Source organism: Sorex araneus, chromosome 2, assembly GCF_027595985.1.
Source record: "Sorex araneus isolate mSorAra2 chromosome 2, mSorAra2.pri, whole genome shotgun sequence".
Lineage (NCBI taxonomy): Eukaryota > Metazoa > Chordata > Mammalia > Eulipotyphla > Soricidae > Sorex > Sorex araneus.
This window is the reverse complement of record NC_073303.1, coordinates 200,815,948-200,837,102: the sequence shown is the minus strand read 5'-3', so window position 1 is coordinate 200,837,102 and position 21,155 is coordinate 200,815,948. Positions and strand designations below refer to the sequence as shown.

At 54.1% G+C, this 21,155-nt stretch overlaps 1 protein-coding gene across 2 annotated transcripts in view; it reads left to right on the top strand.

The window, feature by feature from the left end:
• Positions 1-21,155, top strand: part of KCNJ6 (potassium inwardly rectifying channel subfamily J member 6) — a 218,130-nt gene that overhangs the window by 133,618 nt on the left and 63,357 nt on the right. For both annotated transcript variants that reach the window (XM_004615319.3, XM_055125151.1), the window contains exon 3: positions 18,805-19,725. In XM_004615319.3, the coding sequence (XP_004615376.1) occupies positions 18,805-19,725 (921 nt within the window). The remainder of the gene's footprint in view (positions 1-18,804; positions 19,726-21,155) is intronic.

Here is a 21,155-nt window from a genome sequence, read left to right as displayed (position 1 = left end):
AGCCTTAGCCCCTGCTCAGACCCCAGTCCCAGACAGACCCCCCTCTCCTAGGCTGTGCTGGTCAGGAGGGAGCATACTGTCCCCCTTTCCACACCTCTGGCCCTTGTCGGACCCAAGACTCAAGAGGAAAGCGACTGTGCTTAGAGGCGCCTCCAGTCACTGTTGCAGGATACAAGTTACAGCTCGGAGATGCCTCCTCTTTCTTTCTTTCTTTTGGCAGGATGATGTCGGGGAAGGGGGCTGGGATGGGAGAAACCTCCCTGAAAAGCAAGCAAGCAAACTGCAGAGAAACCCTCGCCTTGACTCTCTCGGCTTCCCTCTGCAAATGCATTTAATCCCGCAGTAGACTGGGGCTTGAGGAAGCGGGAGGAGAGGAACTGCGGATATCCCTGCCGGAAAGCCATCAAGGACCCGAGCTTGCAAGTTCAGCCGTTCACTGCAGCGCCGGGGAGGGAATGGCTTGCTTCCGGCCCCCACCCCAGCCCCAGGCGCGCTTTCTCCTCTAGCAAGCATCCCCCAGAGAGACCCGGTGACGCGGCTCTTCCGTGATCAGCAGGCCCTGGGGAAGAACAAACTGTGCTTTCTAAGGACACCCGGCAGCACCAGCCCCTAGAGGCACCAGCGCCGACACGGGACAAACCCACGCAGCCCCGAGCGGAAACCCCGGCACCCCAAAGGTGTGGAAACGGATCTCAGAAGAAGAGCTCAGAGTCTGGGGGCAGGTGCGGTGGGAGACTCGTGTCTGACCCATGTGTGGTGGGTCCCCCCGGCACAGAGACCAGCAAAGCTGAGTCTGCCGAGGGCACAGACATCTATCACAGCTGAGGGTGGTTAATGACCTACCAGACGTCCCGGCTTTGGGTGCGGGGTGAAAGGTATCCGAGCATCCTGCAGGGGTGCCCAGCTGGTGAGGGGGCGAGGCACCTTCTCGCCCCTGCCCTCCCTCTCCTCCCTGTGCGGACAGGCGCCCCGGGCAGATGTTCTGACTTACTCACGGCTGCCCATGCAGAAGGACCCCAGTTTCCAGGTTGGACAAATGTGGGTTGGGGGTAATGATGACCTTGCAGAGAGTCTGGACTCAGGTATCTGTGGCGTGTTCAGGGCTTACACCTGGCTCTGCACGCAGGGATCACCCCTGGCAGAGCTGGGAGCTGATGTGCAGAGATCAAGCCCAGGTCCTCTGCACGCAGGGCAAGTGCCCTACCTGCTAGACTATCTTTCCTTTATGGCTTTCACCCCCCAAAGCAACCTATGGATAAAGTTGCCGTTGGCATGACGGGAAAGCTCATCATTTTGAGGGCCGGATAGTACAGGGGTGAAGGCATTTGCTTTATGCATGGCTGGACCGATTCTATTTTCAGCATCGTGTCCCCCCCCAGGCACATAGGGGGACTTATGGGGACAGTCCCCTAGGACCACTGGGTGTGACTCCAAACAACAGCGAAAACACCTCATCATTTTGAAATGGACCTCATTGGCGTGTGGCCATTGACAACGTTGGATAAATTCCCATTCTCATCGCCCCCCAAATGGGCACCCCTGGCCTGGAAGGAGGCCCCCCATCTTCTGTTCTCTGGGAGCCATACTTGGCAGTGCTGGGAGCTACTCCTGGCTTTGTGTTCAGGGGTCACTCCGGCCAGTGCCGGGGGAGCCATTGGGTGCTAAGAACCGAGCATGGGGCTCCCACATGCAAAGCCTGTGCTCCTGCCCTTTGAGCATCTCCCCGGACCCCCAAACAGCTTTTGAAACATCTTCCCGAATTCCAGACCACACCACCCAGACCCCAGCCAGCTTCCCGGCTTCCAGAGAACCTGGTTTCTCGGCGGGAGAAACTAGGCTGTGTGTCTCCGGGGCTGAGCACCGAGTCTGCCACTTGGCAGGTCCCCGCGAAACTCTGGGGGGTAGAGACACATCCCTCGGTCTGCACATCAGGGGCTTGCAGGCATGCTTTATCTTCTTTTTTATTATTATTGAATCACCGTGAGATAGTTGCAAGCTTTCATGTTTGGGTTACAATCTCACAATGATCAAACACCCATCCCTCCACCAGTGCACATTCCCCACAACAAATATCCCGGGTATACCCCCCTTTCCCACCCTCCCCCTGCCTCCATGGCAGACAATATTCCCCATACTCTCTCTCTACTTTTGGGCATTATGGCTTGCAACACAGACACTGAGAGGTCATCATGTTTGGTCCATTATCTACTTTCAGCATGCATCTCCCATTCCACCCGGTTCCTCCAGCCATCATTTTCTTAGTGACCCCTTCTCTATTCCATCTGCCTTCTCCCGTCCGCTCATGAAATAGTCGTCCAGCTATGGGGCAATCCCCCTGGCCCTTGTATCTACTGTCTTTGGGTGTCAGCCTCATGTGATGTTATTCTATACTCCACAAATGAGTGCAGTCCTTCTATGTCCGTCCCTCTCTTTCTGACTCATTTCACTCAGCATGATACTCTCCATGTCTGTCCTTTTATAAGCGAATTTCATGACTCCATCTCTCCTAACAGCTTTTAGCTTCTGTTCCAAGACAACTCCTGGGGCTAAGCTGCTGAAGGCCGGGGGAACCAGAAGGAGACCGGGCGCCTCTGGCACTGAGTCCCAAGCGAGGATCACCGCGCCCCGCTCCGGACCGCCCAGCCCGGGGTGGCCCGGGGTTCTGAGGAGCCTGCTGGCATCCCTTGCGGAGGGTCCCTGCCTGCCTGCCCCCTCCGGGAACCCCACCTGCTCCAAAGGCAGCAGTGGGAGCTTCCTGACGCTGGGGGCTTTGTCCTGCCGAGGGCCCCCAGCCAACTTGCTACGACTTAGCTCTCATGTTGCAGGCGCCTCCAGCACCCTCCTCCCTCAGCCCCACTCTTTGTTCCCTGGGCTGGGGGCGGGTCTGGATACTCCCCAAGTGCTGCTGTCAGCCCCCCTCATTGCATTGGTCAGGACTCAGCTGGGAGCAGCCTCCGGCATACAAGGTGCATCTCCAAACCCCCAGGGCCAAGCGGGAGTGGAGAGGCGTGGGGGGGGAGGGAGACCGAGGCCAGGTGAGGCCCCGCGCCTCGGCGGGTGTCCCCACGGCGGGTCCCACGAGTCTATTCCAGGCGCTGCCGATCCTCCTCCTGGCATCTAGCAGTCCCAGGGAAGCTGCGTCCCCACGGCGTCCCCGCGGGCCACAGCACGTCTCTGTTTGGGTGCCGTCTCCCTGCCTGGGACTGAGTCACCTTGTTCCCGACTCAGGGAGGGAGGGGCCGTGCGTGGGTGAGTCCCCAGCACTGGGGGGGGGGGCCGTGGGGGTGCTGGGAGTCTGCCTGGGCCCGGCTCAGCAGGCAAGCGGGAGCCAGCTGGGGGGGGGGGGGCCCTGAGAGTCTCCCTCCCCCTGTCCTCGCTGCCAGCGGCCACGTGCGTCCACGCACAGCCCCGTTCCCCAGACGCCGCAGGCACACGGGTTGTCCTCCGCAGCAGAGAGCTGGGGTGCCGGGGCTTAGACACGGGGGCTTGCCTGAGCCCACCGCCTGCCCGCTGGACAGAAGCCCTGCACCCCGCTTCTTCCTAGAATGGAGCGTTTGATCCCGAGTGGGGAAGCCTTACGAACGCGTGGCAGCTGGGAGTTAAATATTCGGGGGGGCAGGGAGGCTCGCTTTGCAAAACTGACCCTGGTTTGATCCCCAGAACCTCATAGGGTCCCCTGAGCACCGCCAGTACTTGGACAATACATCCGTGTGCATATACACACATGTGCGTGTGTCCGCGTATCACGTATAAACTGCGTTCCATCCCTGCAGTGGCAGAGGGCAGGGATACGTTTGTGCCAGGCAGGTGACTCCGCCCGGCTGGAAGGTGGCTCAGCAGTGCCGGGAGGCCAGGGTGCCTCAGGGGCGATCCGGGAGCCCCTGCAGTCTCCCCCGCCCCCGCGCCCCGGAGCTCTGTCCCTCTCCCACCTGCCTCCCCGTGTCTGGGCGCTGCATCCGCTTTCTCTGCCCCGCCAGAACCTTTGCAGTGACTTCGGAACAGTCTGCGCCATCTCCCGCCCGCCCATCTGCGTCTGCGGCCGCCTCTGAGTTTCCCGCCGTCCCCAGGACAAGGTTGAGCTTATAAAAAGAGGGACGACTAGAGCGCCGCATCGTGTACCTTCCTCACTCGGCCCAGACACGCTCCTAATTGCTTCCCTTTGTTGCTTGTCTGTGAGGCACCAGATGCCACACTTGTGTGATTCAGTCCTTGCCGCGGCAACCCTGCGCGGTGCGTCCCCGCAGCCTCATTTTAGAGACCAGACAGTGGGGACCCGGGAGAGACGCGGCTGAACCGAGCGCACGGCCTGGAGGCATGCCAGAGCCTGTGGCAGCATCACCAGCCTAGCGTGCTCCTCACTCGGTGCTCAGGAGCCACTCATGGCTCAGTGCTCAGGGATGGCTCCTGGCAGTGCTCGGGGGACTATAAGGTTTGCAGTGTGGGGATGAAATTGAGATTAGCGCCATGCAAGACAACTTTTCTCTCCGGCCCCACCACAAATACAAAATTTGATCCTCTAGACTTGTATGGGGTTTTACACTGTTCTTTTGTTTCAGTTTGGGGGCCACACCCTACAGTGCTCAAGAGTGACCCCTGGTAGTACGCAGACCCCTGTGTGGTGCTGGGGCTCCCGGCTTCTTCTGCAGCTCACGTAAGGCAAGTGCTTTTCCTCCTGCACTGTCTCCAGTCGGAAAGGATTCTTTTGCTTTTTATTAATTTTTTGGTTGGTGGGAGCAGTAGTTTGTGATTTGGATCACACTCCGCGGTGCTTGGGGCTAACTCCTGACTCTGTACTCAGAGATCACTCTGGGTCAAGTTCAGGGAACCATACAGGGTTCCGGGGAGGGAACCCAGGTGGGTCACAGGCAAGGCAGGTGCCCTGCTTGCTGTACTTTCTCTCCAGGCCCCAACTTTCGCAAGGTTAGAATGAAGGCAAAGGGTCGAGGATACACTGTTGATCGTAGCCTAAGATACCGCTCACCTCTGGGGGTCCGGCCGTCCTGAAGGTGTGTCTCAGCATACAGTGGGAGCAGGGTGGTGACTGCAGGACTGGTACAGATAGATCATGACTGCATGCTTACAGGGTTATGTAAACACAGCCGCCCTCTGGGTCACCCACCCTGTGACCCATCACTCCTTTTAACCCTCCTGAAGCAAGACCGAAACCACTCACTGCCCAAGCCAGTGTCTTTCATTTAGAAGCTGCATCTTCCTTACCTTTTCCTTTGGCGGGGGGATGGGGTGTTTCAGCCACACCCAGAGAAGTTGGGGGGGCTACTCCCCCCAGCTCTGTGCCAGGAGGGTCATGTAGGAGCCAGGAATTGAATTGAATCAGTCAGCTGCATGCAAGGCAAGCATCTTACCCCCTGCTCTCTGTCTCTGTATCTCTCTCTCTCTTCCTCTCTCCTCTCTCTCCCTCTCTCTCTCTTCCCCCCTCCTCTCTTTCCTCTCTTTTCTCTCTCCCTCTTTCTCTCCCTCTCTCTCTCCCCTCTCTTCTCTATCCTCTGTCTCCCCATCCCCCTCTCTCCCCCTCACCCTCTCTCTCCCCCCTCTTCATCTCTGCCCCCTCTCTCTCCTCTCTCTTCTCTCTCTTCTTCTTTCTCCCTCTCTCCCTTTCTCTCTCCTCTCTCTTCCACTCTCTCCCTCTCTCCCTCTCTCCCCTCTCTCTTCCTCTCTCCCCCTCTCTCCCTCTCTCTCCTCTCTCTTCCAATCTCTCCCTCTCTCCCTCTCTCTCTCTCTTCTCTCTCCTTCTCTCTCCTTTCTCTTCCTCTCCCTCCACCTCTCCCCCTTCCTATTTCCTTACCTCTTTTTTTGATGTTTCTAAGGACTGAAACATCTGTTCTTTTTTGGGGGGGAGGGGGTCACACCTGGCAATACACAGGGGTTACTCCTGGCTCTGCACTCAGGAATCACACCTGGCGGTGCTCCGAGGACCATATGGGATGCTGGGAATCAAACCCGGGTTTGTGCGTGCAAGGCAAAAATGCCCTACCCGCTGTGTGGTTCCGGTTAACCAGGGTTGTCTGTGTGCAAGGTCAGCAGCTTCCCCACTCACTGAGGCACCTCGCCAGGCCTTAGCAGCAGGGGCCTAACATCTTTGAAAGACTTTTTAGACTCCAAGAAGGGTTAAAAAAAAAAAAGACTTTTAGAACTTCTTATAAATAGTCGGCTTCAGGGTTGGAGAGACGGCACAACAGGTCAAGTACTTGCCTTGCGTGCAGCCGACCTAACTTCAATCCCCGGCACCCACCCCACATGGTTTCCGCAAGACTGCCAGGAGAGATCTCTGAGCACTGAGCCAGGAGGAAGTCCTGAGCACCACCAGGTGTGACCCAAAAGGAAGGAGGAGGAGGAAGAGAAGGAGGAAGAAGAGGAGGAGGAGGAGGAAGAAGAGGAGGAGGAGGAGGAGGAAGAAGAGGAGGAAAAGGAAGAAGAGGAGGAGGAGGAAGAGGAGGAAGAGGAAGAAGAGGAGGAGGAGGAAGAGAAGGAGGAAGAAGAGGAGGAGGAGGAAGAAGAGGAGGAAGAGGAAGAAGAGGAGGAGGAGGAAGAGAAGGAGGAAGAAGAGGAGGAGGAGGAAGAGGAAGAAGAGGAGGAGGAAGAGAAGGAGGAAAAGAGGAAGAGGAGGAAGAGAAGGAGGAGGAAGAGGAGGAAGAGAAGGAGGAGGAAGAGGAGGAAGAGGAAGAAGAGGAGGAGGAGGAAGAGGAAGAAGAGGAGGAGGAAGAGAAGGAGGAAAAAGAGGAGGAGGAGGAAGAGAAGGAAGAAAAAGAGGAGGAGGAGGAAGAGGAGGAAGAGGAAGAAGAGGAGGATGAGGAAGAGAAGGAGGAAAAAGAGGAGGAGGAGGAGGAGGAAGAGGAAGAGAAGGAGGAAGAAGAGGAGGAGGAGGAAGAGGAAGAGGAGGAGGAAGAAGGGGGAGAAATAATAGTGTTTTTCAGTTATTTGTTCTGCATTTAAACCCTAACCCACTGGAATTTATTGAGTGTAAAGAATGAGGAGGGACCCTCCAGTTTCCTTCCTAGTGGACAGCAGTGGTCCCCAGAGAGGTGCCCAGAGCAGGGGGCAAACCATGGCGCCCTCTGTCTGCCGCAAGCCTCAGTGCCATCCCTGTGGTCCCCTGGCTCGCTGCCCAGGCCTCATCTCTGCCCTCTCCACCTCCTGCCCGCTAGAGTCGGTCTCCTGGGGTCTTGGCTTCAGATTCTCTTCTCCCTCTGCACATGCCGCCTCCCCCTGTGTGCACGGACACCCTCAGGATCAGGAGTCAGCAGCCCGTGCATGCTTCCTCACCACAAGCTTCCACCCCTCACACCCGACTTCCTTCCCACCGGAGGGCTCACCTGGGGGGGGGGGGGTCAACAGATGCTGAAACCTGAGCCTGACCCCGGCCAGCCCCTACAGGACCCCCGGGCCCTTCCTTTCTGAAGTCCGGAGTGCCCAGAGCGAGTTCGGTTTCCTATTTGCCCAAGCCCTTCCCTTCCTCTTGGACCCTGGGTGGTTTCCTGACTTCAGCAGGGAGCCGCCTCTCTTGCCCCCGCCCCCCACTAACTCCCGGGCCACTGCAGCCCAGCCTCTGTCCACGCTTGTCCAGGAGAAGCACAGATGGCCATTTTCAAAGGCTGCAAGAAGGAATATGCCCGAGAGCCCTGGGCCGTCTGCGAAGGCTAACGTATGTAAATCCTTGCAGGAGTGGCCCTTGCAGAGCGTGCCCGCCCGCGCGAGCTGTCCGGCCGTATCCCTGCCCGTCCCAACGAGCAGCCAAGTGGACCGAGCACGGGCCAGCTTTGAGGCCCAGCACTGCACGGTACCCCAAGCATTGTGGGGAAGTGCCCCCTCGCACAGAACGAGAAGTGACCCCTTCGCACCGCCAGGCGTGACCCAAGAATTATTGAGTGAATGAGTCGAGCAGCTCCTTGGCCTGGCAAAGGGGCCTCCAGGGTCTGCCCTGGGCCCAAACACCAAAACCAAATTCCCCTGTCAGCGCTTTCTCCCTCCTACTCAGCCCTGTGAGTGTGAGTGTGTGTGTGTGAGCGTGTGTGTGAGTGTGAGTGTGTGTGAGTGTGTGTGTGTGTGAGCGTGTGTGAGTGTGAGTGTGTGTGTGAGTGAGTGTGTGTGTGTGTGAGTGTGTGTGTGTGTGAGTGTGAGTGTGTGTGTGAGTGTGAGTGTGTGTGTGAGTGTGAGTGTGTGTGTGTGTGAGTGTGTGTGTGAGTGTGAGTGTGTGTGAGTGTGAGTGTGTGTGAGTGTGAGTGTGTGTGTGTGAGTGTGAGTGTGTGAGTGTGAGTGTGTGTGAGTGTGAGTGTGTGTGAGTGTGAGTGTGTGTGAGTGTGTGTGTGAGTGTGTGTGAGTGTGTGTGTGTGAGTGTGAGTGTGTGTGAGTGTGAGTGTGTGTGAGTGTGTGTGTGAGTGTGTGTGTGTGAGTGTGTGTGTGTGTGAGTGTGTGTGTGTGTGTGCTCTCATCCTCCCCTCTCCCCTTCTCCCTCTCCCCCTCCTGGCTTCTCAGGGCTGTTGGGCCTCAGCCTACAGCTTTCTGGGCCACACAGTGCCTCTGTGTTAGACTTTGCAGCCGCCCCTCACCTGGCCTTCACGGCCACGCCGTTCCCACTCCCCCCAGGTTTCCACCCACTCCACATCCTCTCAGAACTGTTCCTTTCCTTCTCTCTTTTCCTCCCTCTCCCTCTCTCTATCCCTCTCCTTCTCCCTCTGTCTCTCTCTGTCTCTCCCTCTCTCTCTTATTTCCCCTCCCTCTTCCTCCCTCTCTCTCCCTCTCTCTATCCCTCTCCTTCTCCCTCTGTCTCTCTGTCTCTCCCTCTATCTCTCATTTCCCCTCTCTCCCTCCCTCTCTCCCTCTCTGCCTCCCTCTCCTTCTCCCTCTGTCTCTCTCTGTTTCTCCCTCTCTCTCCTCTCTTGTTTCCCCTCTTTTCTCCCTCTCTCTCTCCATCTCTCTATCCCACTCCCTCCGTCTCTCTCTTCCTCTCTCTCCCTCTCTCTTGTTTCCCCTCTCTCTTCTTCCCTCTCTCTCCATCTCTCTATCCCTCTCCCTCTCTCTCTCTCCATCTCTCCCTCTCTCTTGTATCCCCTCTCTCTCCCTCCCTCCCCCTCCCTCTCTCTCTCCTCCCCTCCTTAGGCAGCCAGACACTCCACCATTCCCAAACAAAGCTGATTCATGACTTCAGGACTTCCCCCCCATGGTGTTCCCGCCTTCCTGGTGCCCATCAAGAAGCGAGCTCCTACCACAGTGTTCTTGAACAAACCCACCTTGCTCTCCTCTTACGATGGGTAGCAGCTTGATCTTGATTATGCCCCCTGTGTCTGTGTCCCTGGCTCAGTTTCCATGTTGCGTTTTTATGTCTCGTTATGCCGATGAAACAGGAAGGGAAAGGGCCTTCTCTGATAGGCCCTCTGGGCTCAGGAAAGATGGCAAGCTTGCCCTGTGTTTTAATTTGCCCCTCTATTCCAAATGATTAAAGCAAAACTACTGTATTCCTTTGAGAAAGGGGAAAAGATGAAAGAAACATCACTGGGGCTGGAGCGATAGCACAGCGGGTAGGGCATTTGCCTTGTACATGGCCAACCTGGGTTCGATTCCCAGCATCCCATATGGTCCCCTGAACACTGCCAGGAGTGATTCCTAAGTGCAGAGCCAGGAGTAACATCGCTGGGTGTGACCCAAAAAGAAAAAAATATCACTGTATCACTGTCATCCCATTGTTCATCAATTAGCTCGAGCGGGCACCAGTAATATCTCCATTCATGGAAATGAAAGAAACATAATGGTAACATGTAAATATATATTATATTATATTATATTATATTATATTATATTATATTATATTATATTATATTATATTATATTATCACCAGGGCCAAAGCAATAGTACAGCCGGTAGGGTGTTTGCCTTGTATGCAGCTGACCCAGTTCAATGCCCAACATCCCATATGGCCCCTTGAGCACCACCAGGCTGCTTCTCACAGCTGTTGGGCCTCAGCCTACAGATTTCTGAGCCACATGGTGCCTCCATGTTAGACTTTGCAGCCACCCCTCCCTTGGCCTTCACAGCCACACCATTTCTACTCCCCCCAGGTTTCCACCATCTCCACATCCTTTCAGAACTGTTCCTTTCCTTCTCTCTTTTTTTTTCCTTGTCCCCATCCCCTGTTTTCTGAAAAAGTAATATCCATCCTTGGGGCCAGAGAGATTGGACGAGGTAAGGCACTCGCCCTGCATGCGGCTGACCCCTGTTTCATGCCCAGCATTGTATAAGGTCCCCTGAACACCACCAGGAGTGGTCCTTGAGCACAAAGCCAGGTCAAAGCTCTGGACACCCGCAGGTGTGACCCAAGACCACTCCCCCACTTCAGGGGCTGAAGTGATAGCACAGCGGGTAGAGGATTTGCCTTGCACCCAGCTGACCTGGGTTCAATTTGCAGCATCCCATATGGTCCCCTGAGCACCACCAGGAGCACCTCCTGGGTTCAGAGCCAGAAGTAACCCCTGTGCATCGCCAGGTGTGACCCAAAAAAGAAAAAAAAGTAACTTCAAAATCAGATAGCCAATTGATATCGACACAATGGAATACTATGCAGCTCTGAGAAAGAACAAAATCATGCAATTTGCTGCATATGGGTAGAACCAGAGGATATCCTGCTGAGTGAGGTCAGTCAGAAAAGAAGGAGCAACTTCAGATGATCTCTCTCGTGTGTGGGACCTGAACATACACAGTAAGGAAGCAACAAAGGCAACATAATGGGAGAATTGATCCACACAGTTGAATTTGGGGGCGAGAGGGAGGGGTTTTAGTGGAAGTGAGTACGTCACTGATAGGTGGGGTGTTGGAATTATGTGCATTAAAAACTGTTTTTTTTAATTTTTTATTTATTTATTTAGTGAATCGCCGTGAAATACAGTTATAGACTTACAAACTTTCGTGCTTATGTTTCAGTCATACAATGATCAAGTACCCATCCCTCCACCAGTGCCCATTCTCCACCACCAATGTTCCCAGTATTCCTCCCGCCACCCCCACCCCATCCCCCCTCTGTGGCATTCCCTTTTACTCCCTCTCTCCTTTTGGGTGTTGTGGTTTGCAATACAGGTACTAGGTGGCCATCATGTTCGGTCCATAGTCTACTTTCAGCCCACATCTCCCATCCTGAGCGAGCCCTCCAAGCACCCTTTACTTGGTGGTCCCTTCTCTCTCTCAGCTGCCTTTTCCCCCAGCATGTGAAGCCGGCTTCCAAGCCATGGAGCAATCCTCCTGGCCCTCATCTCTACTATCCTTGGGTGTTAGTCTCCCATTCTGTTACTTTATATTCCACAAATGAGTGCAGTCATTTTATGTCTGCCCCTCTCTCTCTGACTCATAGCATGATACTCTCCATGTCGATCCACTTATATGCAAATTGTATGACTTCATCTTTTCTAACAGTTGCATGGTATTCCTTTGTGTAGATGTACCAGTGTGTCTTTAATCAGTCGTCTATTCTCGGGCACTCGGAGAAGCCGCTATTCGCAGTGTTAAAAACCAGTGGCTCTCAATCAGTATTCTAAAACATGATTGGCAATCCGCTGGCTTGGAACAGTAACCACTGCGGTGTGGGTTAGCATTTCCCTTCCGAGCAGGCACCTGGCGGTGTGGCGCTCTCTGTCCTCCTGGGCCATTTGTCTTCTCTGGACAAATGTCTCCTCGAGGCCCTTGCCCAGCTCTGGAGAGAGTTCGTCTTTGTGTGGTTTAGCGGTAGAAGTTTTGATCCAACTGGGCACTTGCCCTCGTCAACTCTGCGGTTTGCAGAGGTTCCATCCCAGCTCACAGAACCATCCTTTCACCCCACGGGGCCCTTTGGGAAGGAAGAAGCCCTGTGTGCCTGGGACCCCTGCCTGAGCACCCCACCACAGCGAGGGAGAGGAGAGAGCGTGCCAGAGACACAGAGACCGGGGGAGGCGGAAAGGCAGGCGGAAGGGCAGCACCGGCTTTTCTGCATGCACCCAAGTTCACAGCAGCGCTAGTCGAGACCCCTAGAGCTGCTCTAGCCGCAGGCTGGCCCCCATGGGGAACACATTGCCCAGTGGCGCCAACCACAAGCCCGCCAGTGCCAGCTCCCTGGGGAGTGCCAGTAGTGGCTGGAGGGGTGGGTGGCTCAGAGGTGGGGGGGTGGGGTGGGGAGGGAGTGGGCTCCCCAGCCAGCTGCAGTTCCCCTGCTGAGCTCAAAACACTCTATGCAAATGCATCGCAGTCACCCCCTCAGTCACACCTGGGATTCCAAGAAAGAAGCACCCGGGTGTGGAGAGCTGCTAACAGTCCCTGCTGCCTCCCTCTGCGCACATTTGCATCCAGCCCTGGGCTGGGGCTCCCGCCCTGCACAGACCGGAAAGGGCCCCCTCCCTGCCCCATGGCACCCCCTCTGCTGCCCCCTCCGCCCCCTCCCTGGCTGCCCTCCAGCCCCCTGGTCCAGGTACTGTCACTCTTCGTGGGCCATTTGGCTTTCTCTCCAGCCTATGGGTCCCCTCCACTGCGTCATCTCCCCCACCCCCGGACACATGCGCCCCCTCACCTGCAAGCTAGCGGGAAGGCGGGATACCCAGCCACACTCCCCTCACGGTTTCCTGTTTCCTGTTTGTTTGTTTTTCAAAGGCACTGAAGTGGCCCCTGCCTCTCCCTGGCTCCCTGCCAGCACCCACAAGGAGGCACGTGCTCATTCTTTGCAGACACCAACCTAAGGCTCCTCCTTCCCTCTCCGCTCCCCACACTGTCCCCTGACAGCTCACTCGTCTGTCTGTCCAGGTGCCAGGATCCCTGCCCGTCACATTAGAGAGGACGCATGGTTCAGAAATTTGATGAGAAAATGCTTTAGGAATCAAACACGATGCCAAGGTGGTAGTAAGTCTGCCACCAACCAATGGGGGGCCCAGAACCCTGAACAGAGGACTCATCCCGAGTGCCAGCTCCCCCAGAAAGCACACTCCACTCACTGCACTCGCACTGCACTCACTGCACCCGCACTGCACTCACACTGCACTCACTGCACTCGCACTGCACCCACACTGCATTCACTGCACCCACACTGCATTCACTGCACCTGCACTGCATTCACTGCACCCGCACTGCACTCACTGCACACACTGTACTCACTGCACCCACACTGCACTCACACTGCACTCACACTCCACTCACTGCACACACTGTACTCACTGTACTCGCACTACACTCATACTCCACGTGCACTCCACGCACACTGCACTCACACTCCACTTGAACTCCACTCACACTGTACACACTGCACTCACTGCACTCGCACTGCACTCACTGCACACACTGCACTCACTGCACACACTGTACTCACTGCACTCGCACTACACTCATACTCCACTCGCACTGCACTCACACTGCACTCACACTCCACTTGAACTCCACTCACACTGCACACACTGCACTCACACTGCACTCACACTCCACGTGCACTCTACTCACACTGTACACACTGCACCCACACTGCGCTTGCACTGCACTCACTGCACTCACACTGCACTCACTGTGCTCACACTGCACTCACTGCACCCACACTTTATTCAATGCACCCGCACTGCACTCACTGCACACACTGTACTCACTGCACTCGCACTACACTCATACTCCACTCGCACTGCACTCACACTGCACTCACACTCCACTTGAACTCCACTCACACTGCACTCACACTGCACTCACACTCCACGTACACTCCACTCACACTGTACACACTGCACCCACACTGCGCTTGCACTGCACTCACTGCACTCGCACTGCATTCACACTCCACTCACACTGCACCCACACTGTACTCTCACTGCTCACACTGAACTCGCAATAACCTCGCACTACACACACTGCACTCACACTACACACACTGCACTCACATTCCATTCACACTCCATCCACTCCATCGCACTCCACTCACACTGCACTCACACTCCATCTACTCCATCACACTGCACTCACAACCCACACTCTACCCACTCACTTCATCATATTGCACTCACTGCATTCACACTGCACTTACATTGCACTTACACTTCACCCACTCCATCACACGGCACTCACACTCTGCTTACTCCATCACACTGCACTTACATCTACACCCTGCACTCACTCCATCACACTGCACTCACACTGCAGTCACAGTCTACTCAGTGGCACCCAGAATTACCTCCAGTGCAAATGAGATTTGAGCCAAAAAAAAAAAATGGGCCTCAAGTGCTAGGCACCCCAGCGTCCCCAGAGGAGGAACTCTGCTCCTCTGTCAGCCCCTCCACCAGCCCTTCTGATGAAGAACAGATGCTGGGGGCTGAAGGTGTGCCCAGGAAAGGAGGAAATGCATCCCAGTGAGAGTGACAGGGAACCAGAGCAGGGAAGGCTCTTCTGCCTGGTGTGTGGCAGACGCGGTTCAATCCCGGCACCCCATATGGTCCCCAGAGCCCCTCTAGGAGTGATCCCTGAGCACAGAGCCAGGAGGAAGCCCTGAGCACCACCAGGTCTGACCCAATCCCCTCTTTAAAACAAAACAAAAAAAAACACCAGTGGGGGTGAGAGGGGTAACGTTCCTCTATGGTGTTTTAGAGAATTATGGGGAGAAGAAATTCTCCGGTAGGTGGGAGTGCACATAAGGACAGTGGGGCAGGAGCAGCAGTGGCAGCAGGATAATCTTATAACATCAGAAACACGAATCTCAGTAGTACTGTAAACTGTGCCACCTCCACCATAACAAGATCAAATACTTTAGCTCCCCTCCGATCGGTCTGAAACCTCACCCGGCACAGATAGAGGGACAGGGACGGGTAAAGTGAAGACACAGGGGACGTTTATTGGGGTGTACTCCCGAGCAGACCCTATGGACCTCTGGCGAGGCTGGGGTAGAGCCGAGCCCTGGGAGAGACTAAACTGCCTCGGGCAGGAAAGGGGCACAGAGACCTTCGGGACGGGAGTGCTCGGTCTGGCCTTCTGTTATCCGGAGGGACAGATGTGAGGACGCATGCATGGAATGTAGCCTGGTGAGTGGCTAGGGCCGGATGGACCATAAGTCCTGTCTTCCTCATGGGGGAAGATGGGAAGGGAGGAGGGAGGGAAGGATGAGGGGTGAAGCACGGTGATCTTTGATTCCGCTATCTTGTGTCGCCATCCCATCTGCAGGTCACCATTTGGTCCCCAGCACACCTTACACTCTCTATCCCTCTGGGCTTTTCTCAGCTCGTTCAAGCAACCAAATTCACGTTTAATTAGTTAGTACGAGAAAAGAACCACACCACTTAGGTCTGTGTGAAAAATGCACAGAGAGGAGTGAAGTCTGTAGTCAGTGCTGACCGTGAGCATCTACAGCCTGGGCTGAGGAGGGAGAGAGGGGCCTGGGGCCTCTAAGGGAGAGGGGGGACCCGCCTGGCAGGAGACGGGGCGTCAGGGTAAGAGCGGATGAGTGCGATGAGACATTTCCCCATTTCAACACGATTCTATGATCATGATATCAGGGACCGTATGGGGGTGCTGAGAATTGAGCCTGGGTCAGCCGCGCGTGCAAGGCAAGCGCCTTACCTGCTTGGACTGTCTCTCTGGCTGCTGTTCTGAGCTTCTCGGGGAGATCTGTCAGGAGTACGAAGCATCACTGGCCAGCAGGACGTGGGGCAGACCAACTACTTTGGCAGTCGGCGGGGAGAAAAGCAGGCAAGTGCCCACGGCTCCGAGGAGCGGAGACCAGTGCTCATCCCACACTCGGGCATGTTTGGAAACTCCCACTCAGGACGAAATTAGCAGTGGAGCTCCAATGTGACGGTTCTGGACCAAAAGCACCCCTCCTTGTAGGGGGGCTGCTGGCAGGGCCCAGGGCACTGCCTTGGCCGTCCACACCCCCTACCACCCTCCACACTGCCACAGCTGCAGCTGCTTTTCACGGGCTATTGTCCTACGCTCTGTTCCAAGAGAGAGAAAAAAAAAAAAAAAGGAGCAACGCCACTCTCCCAAGTGATTGACTGTCCCTGCTCTGGGCAGAGATCTCCTTGCTCAGGTCTGCACACCCAACAGCAAGGCTGTCCCCTCTCTGTGCTGAAATGTAAAGCAGATCTCTGATCTCAAGTAAATGAACCAACCCTGAGCAAAGTTAATCCAGACAGGCTGGGGTACCTACCGCCCACGTCTCAGCCCTAACTACTTTCTTTTTTTTTTAATTTATTTTTTTTAATTTATTTTTCAATAAGTGAGTCACCGTGAGGGTACAGTTACAAATTTGCCCATCTTTGTACTTGTGTTTCCCTCATACAATGTTCGAGAACCCATCCCTCCACCAGTGTCCATTCTCCACCACCAATGAACCCAGTATCCCTCCCACCCTCCAATCCCGTCTTCCCCCTCATCCCACTCCGCCTCTGTGGCAGGGTATTCCATTTTGTTCTCTCTCCTTTTGGGTGTTGTTGTCTGCGACAGGGGTATTGAGTGGCACTGCTGGTGGGAATGCTGACTGGTTCAGCCCTTTTGGAAAACAATATGGTCGCTTCTCAAAAAATTAGAAATTGAGCTTCCATTTGATCCAGCAATACCACTTCTGGGAATATATCTCAGAGAAGCAAAAAAGTATGGTCGAAATGACATCTGCACTTGTGTGTTCATCGCGGCACTGTTTACAATAGCCAGAATCTGGGAAAAACCCGAGTGCCCTAACTACTTTCTTACTTCTTGGCGGTGCTCCCTGAACGAAGGGGGAAGGGTCGCCATCCTCAGAGTCAAACGGCCCAGAATGGAAACCTGCGGGGAGGGGGAGACACGACTCTACAAACATTTTAACAGCTTCAAAATTAGTATCTAAACAAGGAGTCCCATAGCATGTCTTATGTGTGTTCACAGCAGCACTCATTCCAACTTTGCTTTGGTTCTTAGATTTTTAAAAGTTTCTCGATGACCGCTAACTAGTTACTGTACCAATTTGATCATCAGAGAAGCCTAAAGTCACCAGGGCCCAATCTGCAGGTGTGAAATGTTGAGAGAGACAAAACCAGTGAAGAAGCACATACATAGAGGAACATTTCCCCACACTTCCCTAACCTTGGCATTGGTCACCCATGTACGACCAGATGTGTAGACTAAGCAACTAACATGGGGATTATTCCCACAGATACCACGCTGTGGGTATCAGGGGCCACCAGAGCCACACCAGAGCCAGGTAGTGTTGGGATCAAACTCGCAGCCTCACATTGGCAAGACAGAAGCTCTACCATAGACACCAACTCCCAGCCCCCCCACCCAAAATATTTTTTAACCTCTCAAATGTAAATGACTGTGTAAAGAGCTTGCTCAGAATTTTGCCCCTAAGTATAGGGAGTGATATATATATATATATATATATATATATACACACACACATATATATATACAAGGAAGGGGTATTTATGACCAGTCTGTACTGTCCTGGCATCAGTCACATGGTTTGGTTGGATCCTATAACTTGGGCCATAATCACCATATTGGAAATGAGGAAACTGAGGCTCAAGGAGTTTGGGAGTGTTTTAGCCCACTCGGGCTACCGTACAGCAGGGACGTGATTCTCTCCTTCCGGGTGTCAGACCCCCCTGTCGTTCTCGGGGCTGGAAAGGCAGAGCACCAGCGGGGTTTTTTCTGGGTAACTCTCTTCCTGGCCCCAGCTCCATGCTCTTGCTTGAGACTGTGTCATTCTCTCACCGACAGTGCTCCAGCTCTCCTCATGGCTGCACCTCATCCGCATGACCTCTCCTTTAAGCACCCTGTCTAGGCCTACTCTCAAAATACAGTTCAGGGGGAAGGGTTTCGACCCAGGGGTGAGGGGAGTGGGGGTGGGACATGATCCAGTCGACAGCAGGGAGTGTATCTAAAAGTCCACAATTACTGTCTGGATGCAAGCCGAATTCTTATTCTCCTTTTCTTCTTCTTTTCCTCCTCCTCCTCCTCTCCTCCTCTTCCTCTTCCTACTCCATCTCCTCCATCTCCTCCTCCTCCTTCTCCTCCTTCTCCTCCTTCTCCTCCTTCTCCTTCTTCTCCTTCTTCTTCTTCCTCTTCTTCCTCTTCCTCCTCCTCCTTCTCCTCCTCCTCCTCCTTCTACCTTCTTCTTCTTCCCCCTCCTCCCCCTCTTCCTCCCATGCCCTAATGGTCATGAATCAAGCTGCAATATATATTGAGGTGCATACTTTTTCCAATTACTGTTTTCAACATTTTTGATGAATACCTAGGAATGGAATGGTTGGATTATATGGCATTTCTGTTCTTCATTTTTGGGGTCGATTCCCCTTCCAGCAGTACTCAAAGGACCATGCAGTCTGGGGTTGGAACCCAGCAAAGCCATCTACCCTGTCCTCTCTTCTTTAATTTTTGGGAAGTCTCCAGACTGTGCCCATGGCTCCGGCACCAGCTTACCTTCACATTGGCAGTAGGCAGAGCCTCCTTCCCGGAGACATGCAGCGATGCCTCCTCTCTGCAGAGCACACTGCTGCTCCCATCTCAGAGAGAGCGTGGAGACTTCCTAACCTACATTGCCAATTGCTGACTCACAGGGTTTGCTGGCAGGGAAACCCTTGGGTAGATGTGAGCGCCATCTTAATGGCAACGTGCTTACGGGAGCCGGGGTGCAGAGCACAGGAGTCCGTGCAACAAGAAGTCTGTCCAGGTGGTGCCCAACAAGATGGGATGCCTCTGCTGTGATCATCGCTACCCAGGGGGTATTTGGCCACACTCTGATGTACCCCACTCACGCCTGTATTGTCCATGATCCCCAGGTAGCCCGTGTTTCATTGCGCTTCTCTCTCTCTTTTTTTTTTCCTCCAAACCACCAGCTAACGTCCTAGAGGGCGACTCCATGGACCAGGACGTCGAGAGCCCCGTGGCCATTCACCAGCCAAAGTTGCCTAAACAAGCCAGGGACGACCTGCCCAGACACATCAGCCGAGACCGGACCAAGAGGAAGATCCAGAGGTACGTGCGCAAGGACGGCAAGTGCAACGTCCACCATGGCAACGTGAGGGAGACCTACCGCTACCTGACCGACATCTTCACCACCTTAGTGGACCTCAAGTGGAGATTCAACCTGCTGATCTTCGTCATGGTTTACACAGTGACCTGGCTCTTCTTCGGGATGATCTGGTGGCTAATCGCTTACATCCGAGGAGACATGGACCACGTAGAGGACCCCTCGTGGACTCCCTGTGTCACCAACCTCAATGGGTTCGTCTCTGCTTTTTTATTCTCCATAGAGACAGAAACCACCATCGGCTATGGCTACCGGGTCATCACGGACAAGTGCCCCGAGGGGATTATCCTCCTCTTGATCCAATCCGTGCTGGGCTCCATCGTCAATGCGTTCATGGTGGGCTGCATGTTTGTGAAAATATCACAACCCAAGAAGAGGGCAGAGACCCTGGTCTTTTCCACCCATGCAGTGATCTCCATGCGGGATGGGAAGCTGTGCCTGATGTTCCGCGTCGGCGACCTCAGGAATTCCCACATCGTGGAGGCCTCCATCAGGGCCAAACTGATCAAATCCAAACAGACCTCGGAGGGGGAGTTCATCCCTCTGAACCAGACAGACATCAACGTGGGCTATTACACCGGAGACGACCGGCTGTTTCTGGTGTCACCGCTCATCATCAGCCACGAAATTAACCAGCAGAGCCCTTTCTGGGAGATCTCCAAGGCCCAGCTGCCCAAAGAGGAACTGGAAATCGTGGTCATCCTCGAGGGAATGGTGGAAGCCACAGGTAAGGTGTGCTCGCTCCGTCCTGGGCCCTCTGCGCTATCGATCCTTGTGTACTTGCGTCTAGACCCCGTATTCATAGTTACGGCGTAAGGTGGAAAGCTGAATCTCACTCACTTTCCACACGGTTGGCTGTGTTACCCCCAGCCTACTTAGACCACCAAGAAGCCCAACCATTTAACTTTTTTAAAAGCCCTTTGGAAGATAAATGAATAAGCAGTGTTTGAAACGCTGATTAGTAGATCTTAAATTTCCAAATATTTGCTTAATTTCGAAGTTGATATGTCTCTAAAGAAATTTTTTAACGGCCTTAAAGCATTCCTTAATTTAAATGCTTGACGTTATTCATCGCTAAGCCAGAGGAGGAAGTGCTTTCTAAGGAAGCCTGACAGATTGCTTTAATAAAAGCACAATTTCATTTCTTCTTGGGGAGCCATTTATAAGATCATAGCATTGGCTGTTCGTTCACATCTTCTTTCATGCCCGTTCATGCCTGGTGTCCTTCTCTGTTGTTCTATGACTGAACCCCCTGGTAGACTTAAATCTGCAGACCCAGTTAAGAGTAACTAATAGAAAAGAAAAACAAGAATGTCTCATTTCTCATCACCCTGTTGAGCCTTCTTTTGGTCACGACTGATCTTTGGCTTGCTTTGCAGGAGATGCTGCATGCCTTTCTGGGTTCAGGCTCATTATGGTACAGTAGTAGGCTGGTTCTGCCCACTTGTGCCCATCGCAATCTTCAAAGCCCAGCAGCAATCAACTCTAACATCACAGGATGTTAGTTTACCTCACAGGAAAACTACAAAGTAGAACCCTAAAGCATGCATCTCTCTCCTGTTCTCCTGAGTTGCCGGCTTTAGGCTGAGTTCTACAGTCTACCCTACTGTGCAGATTAGACTTCACATCACTGTTTTGCTCAGTTTGAAAAATGCACCATCCCTGCTCTGGGCTAACATCAGACAGAGTCTGCCTGCCTGAAAAATAAGCCAAGTCCTCAGAAGCTGGAGAAATAAAGCAACAGGCAGGACATTCGAATGTGGCTGACCCGGTTTGGTCACCGGCACCCCCTATGTTTCCCCAGTTACCCCCCACAGGAGTGACCTCTGAATGGAGAGCCAGAAGTAAGCCCTGAGCATCACTGGCTGTGGCCCCAGAACAAAATGAAACAGCAACCACAAAAACCAGCTGAGTCCAGTTATCCCTGTAAATAAAAGCCCTTGTTTCTGTGCCTGCCTGCCAGTGCCTAGGGGTGGGGGCAGAGAGTGAAAACTGCAACTGATTTTCACAATGAAAATGTGAGGGAGGGGGCTGGGGCAATAGCACAGCGGGGAGGGCATTTGCCTGGCATGCAGCCAACCCAGGTTCGATTCCCAGCATCCCATATGGTCCCCTGAGCACCGCCAGGAGTAATTCCTGAGTGCAGAGCCAGGAGTA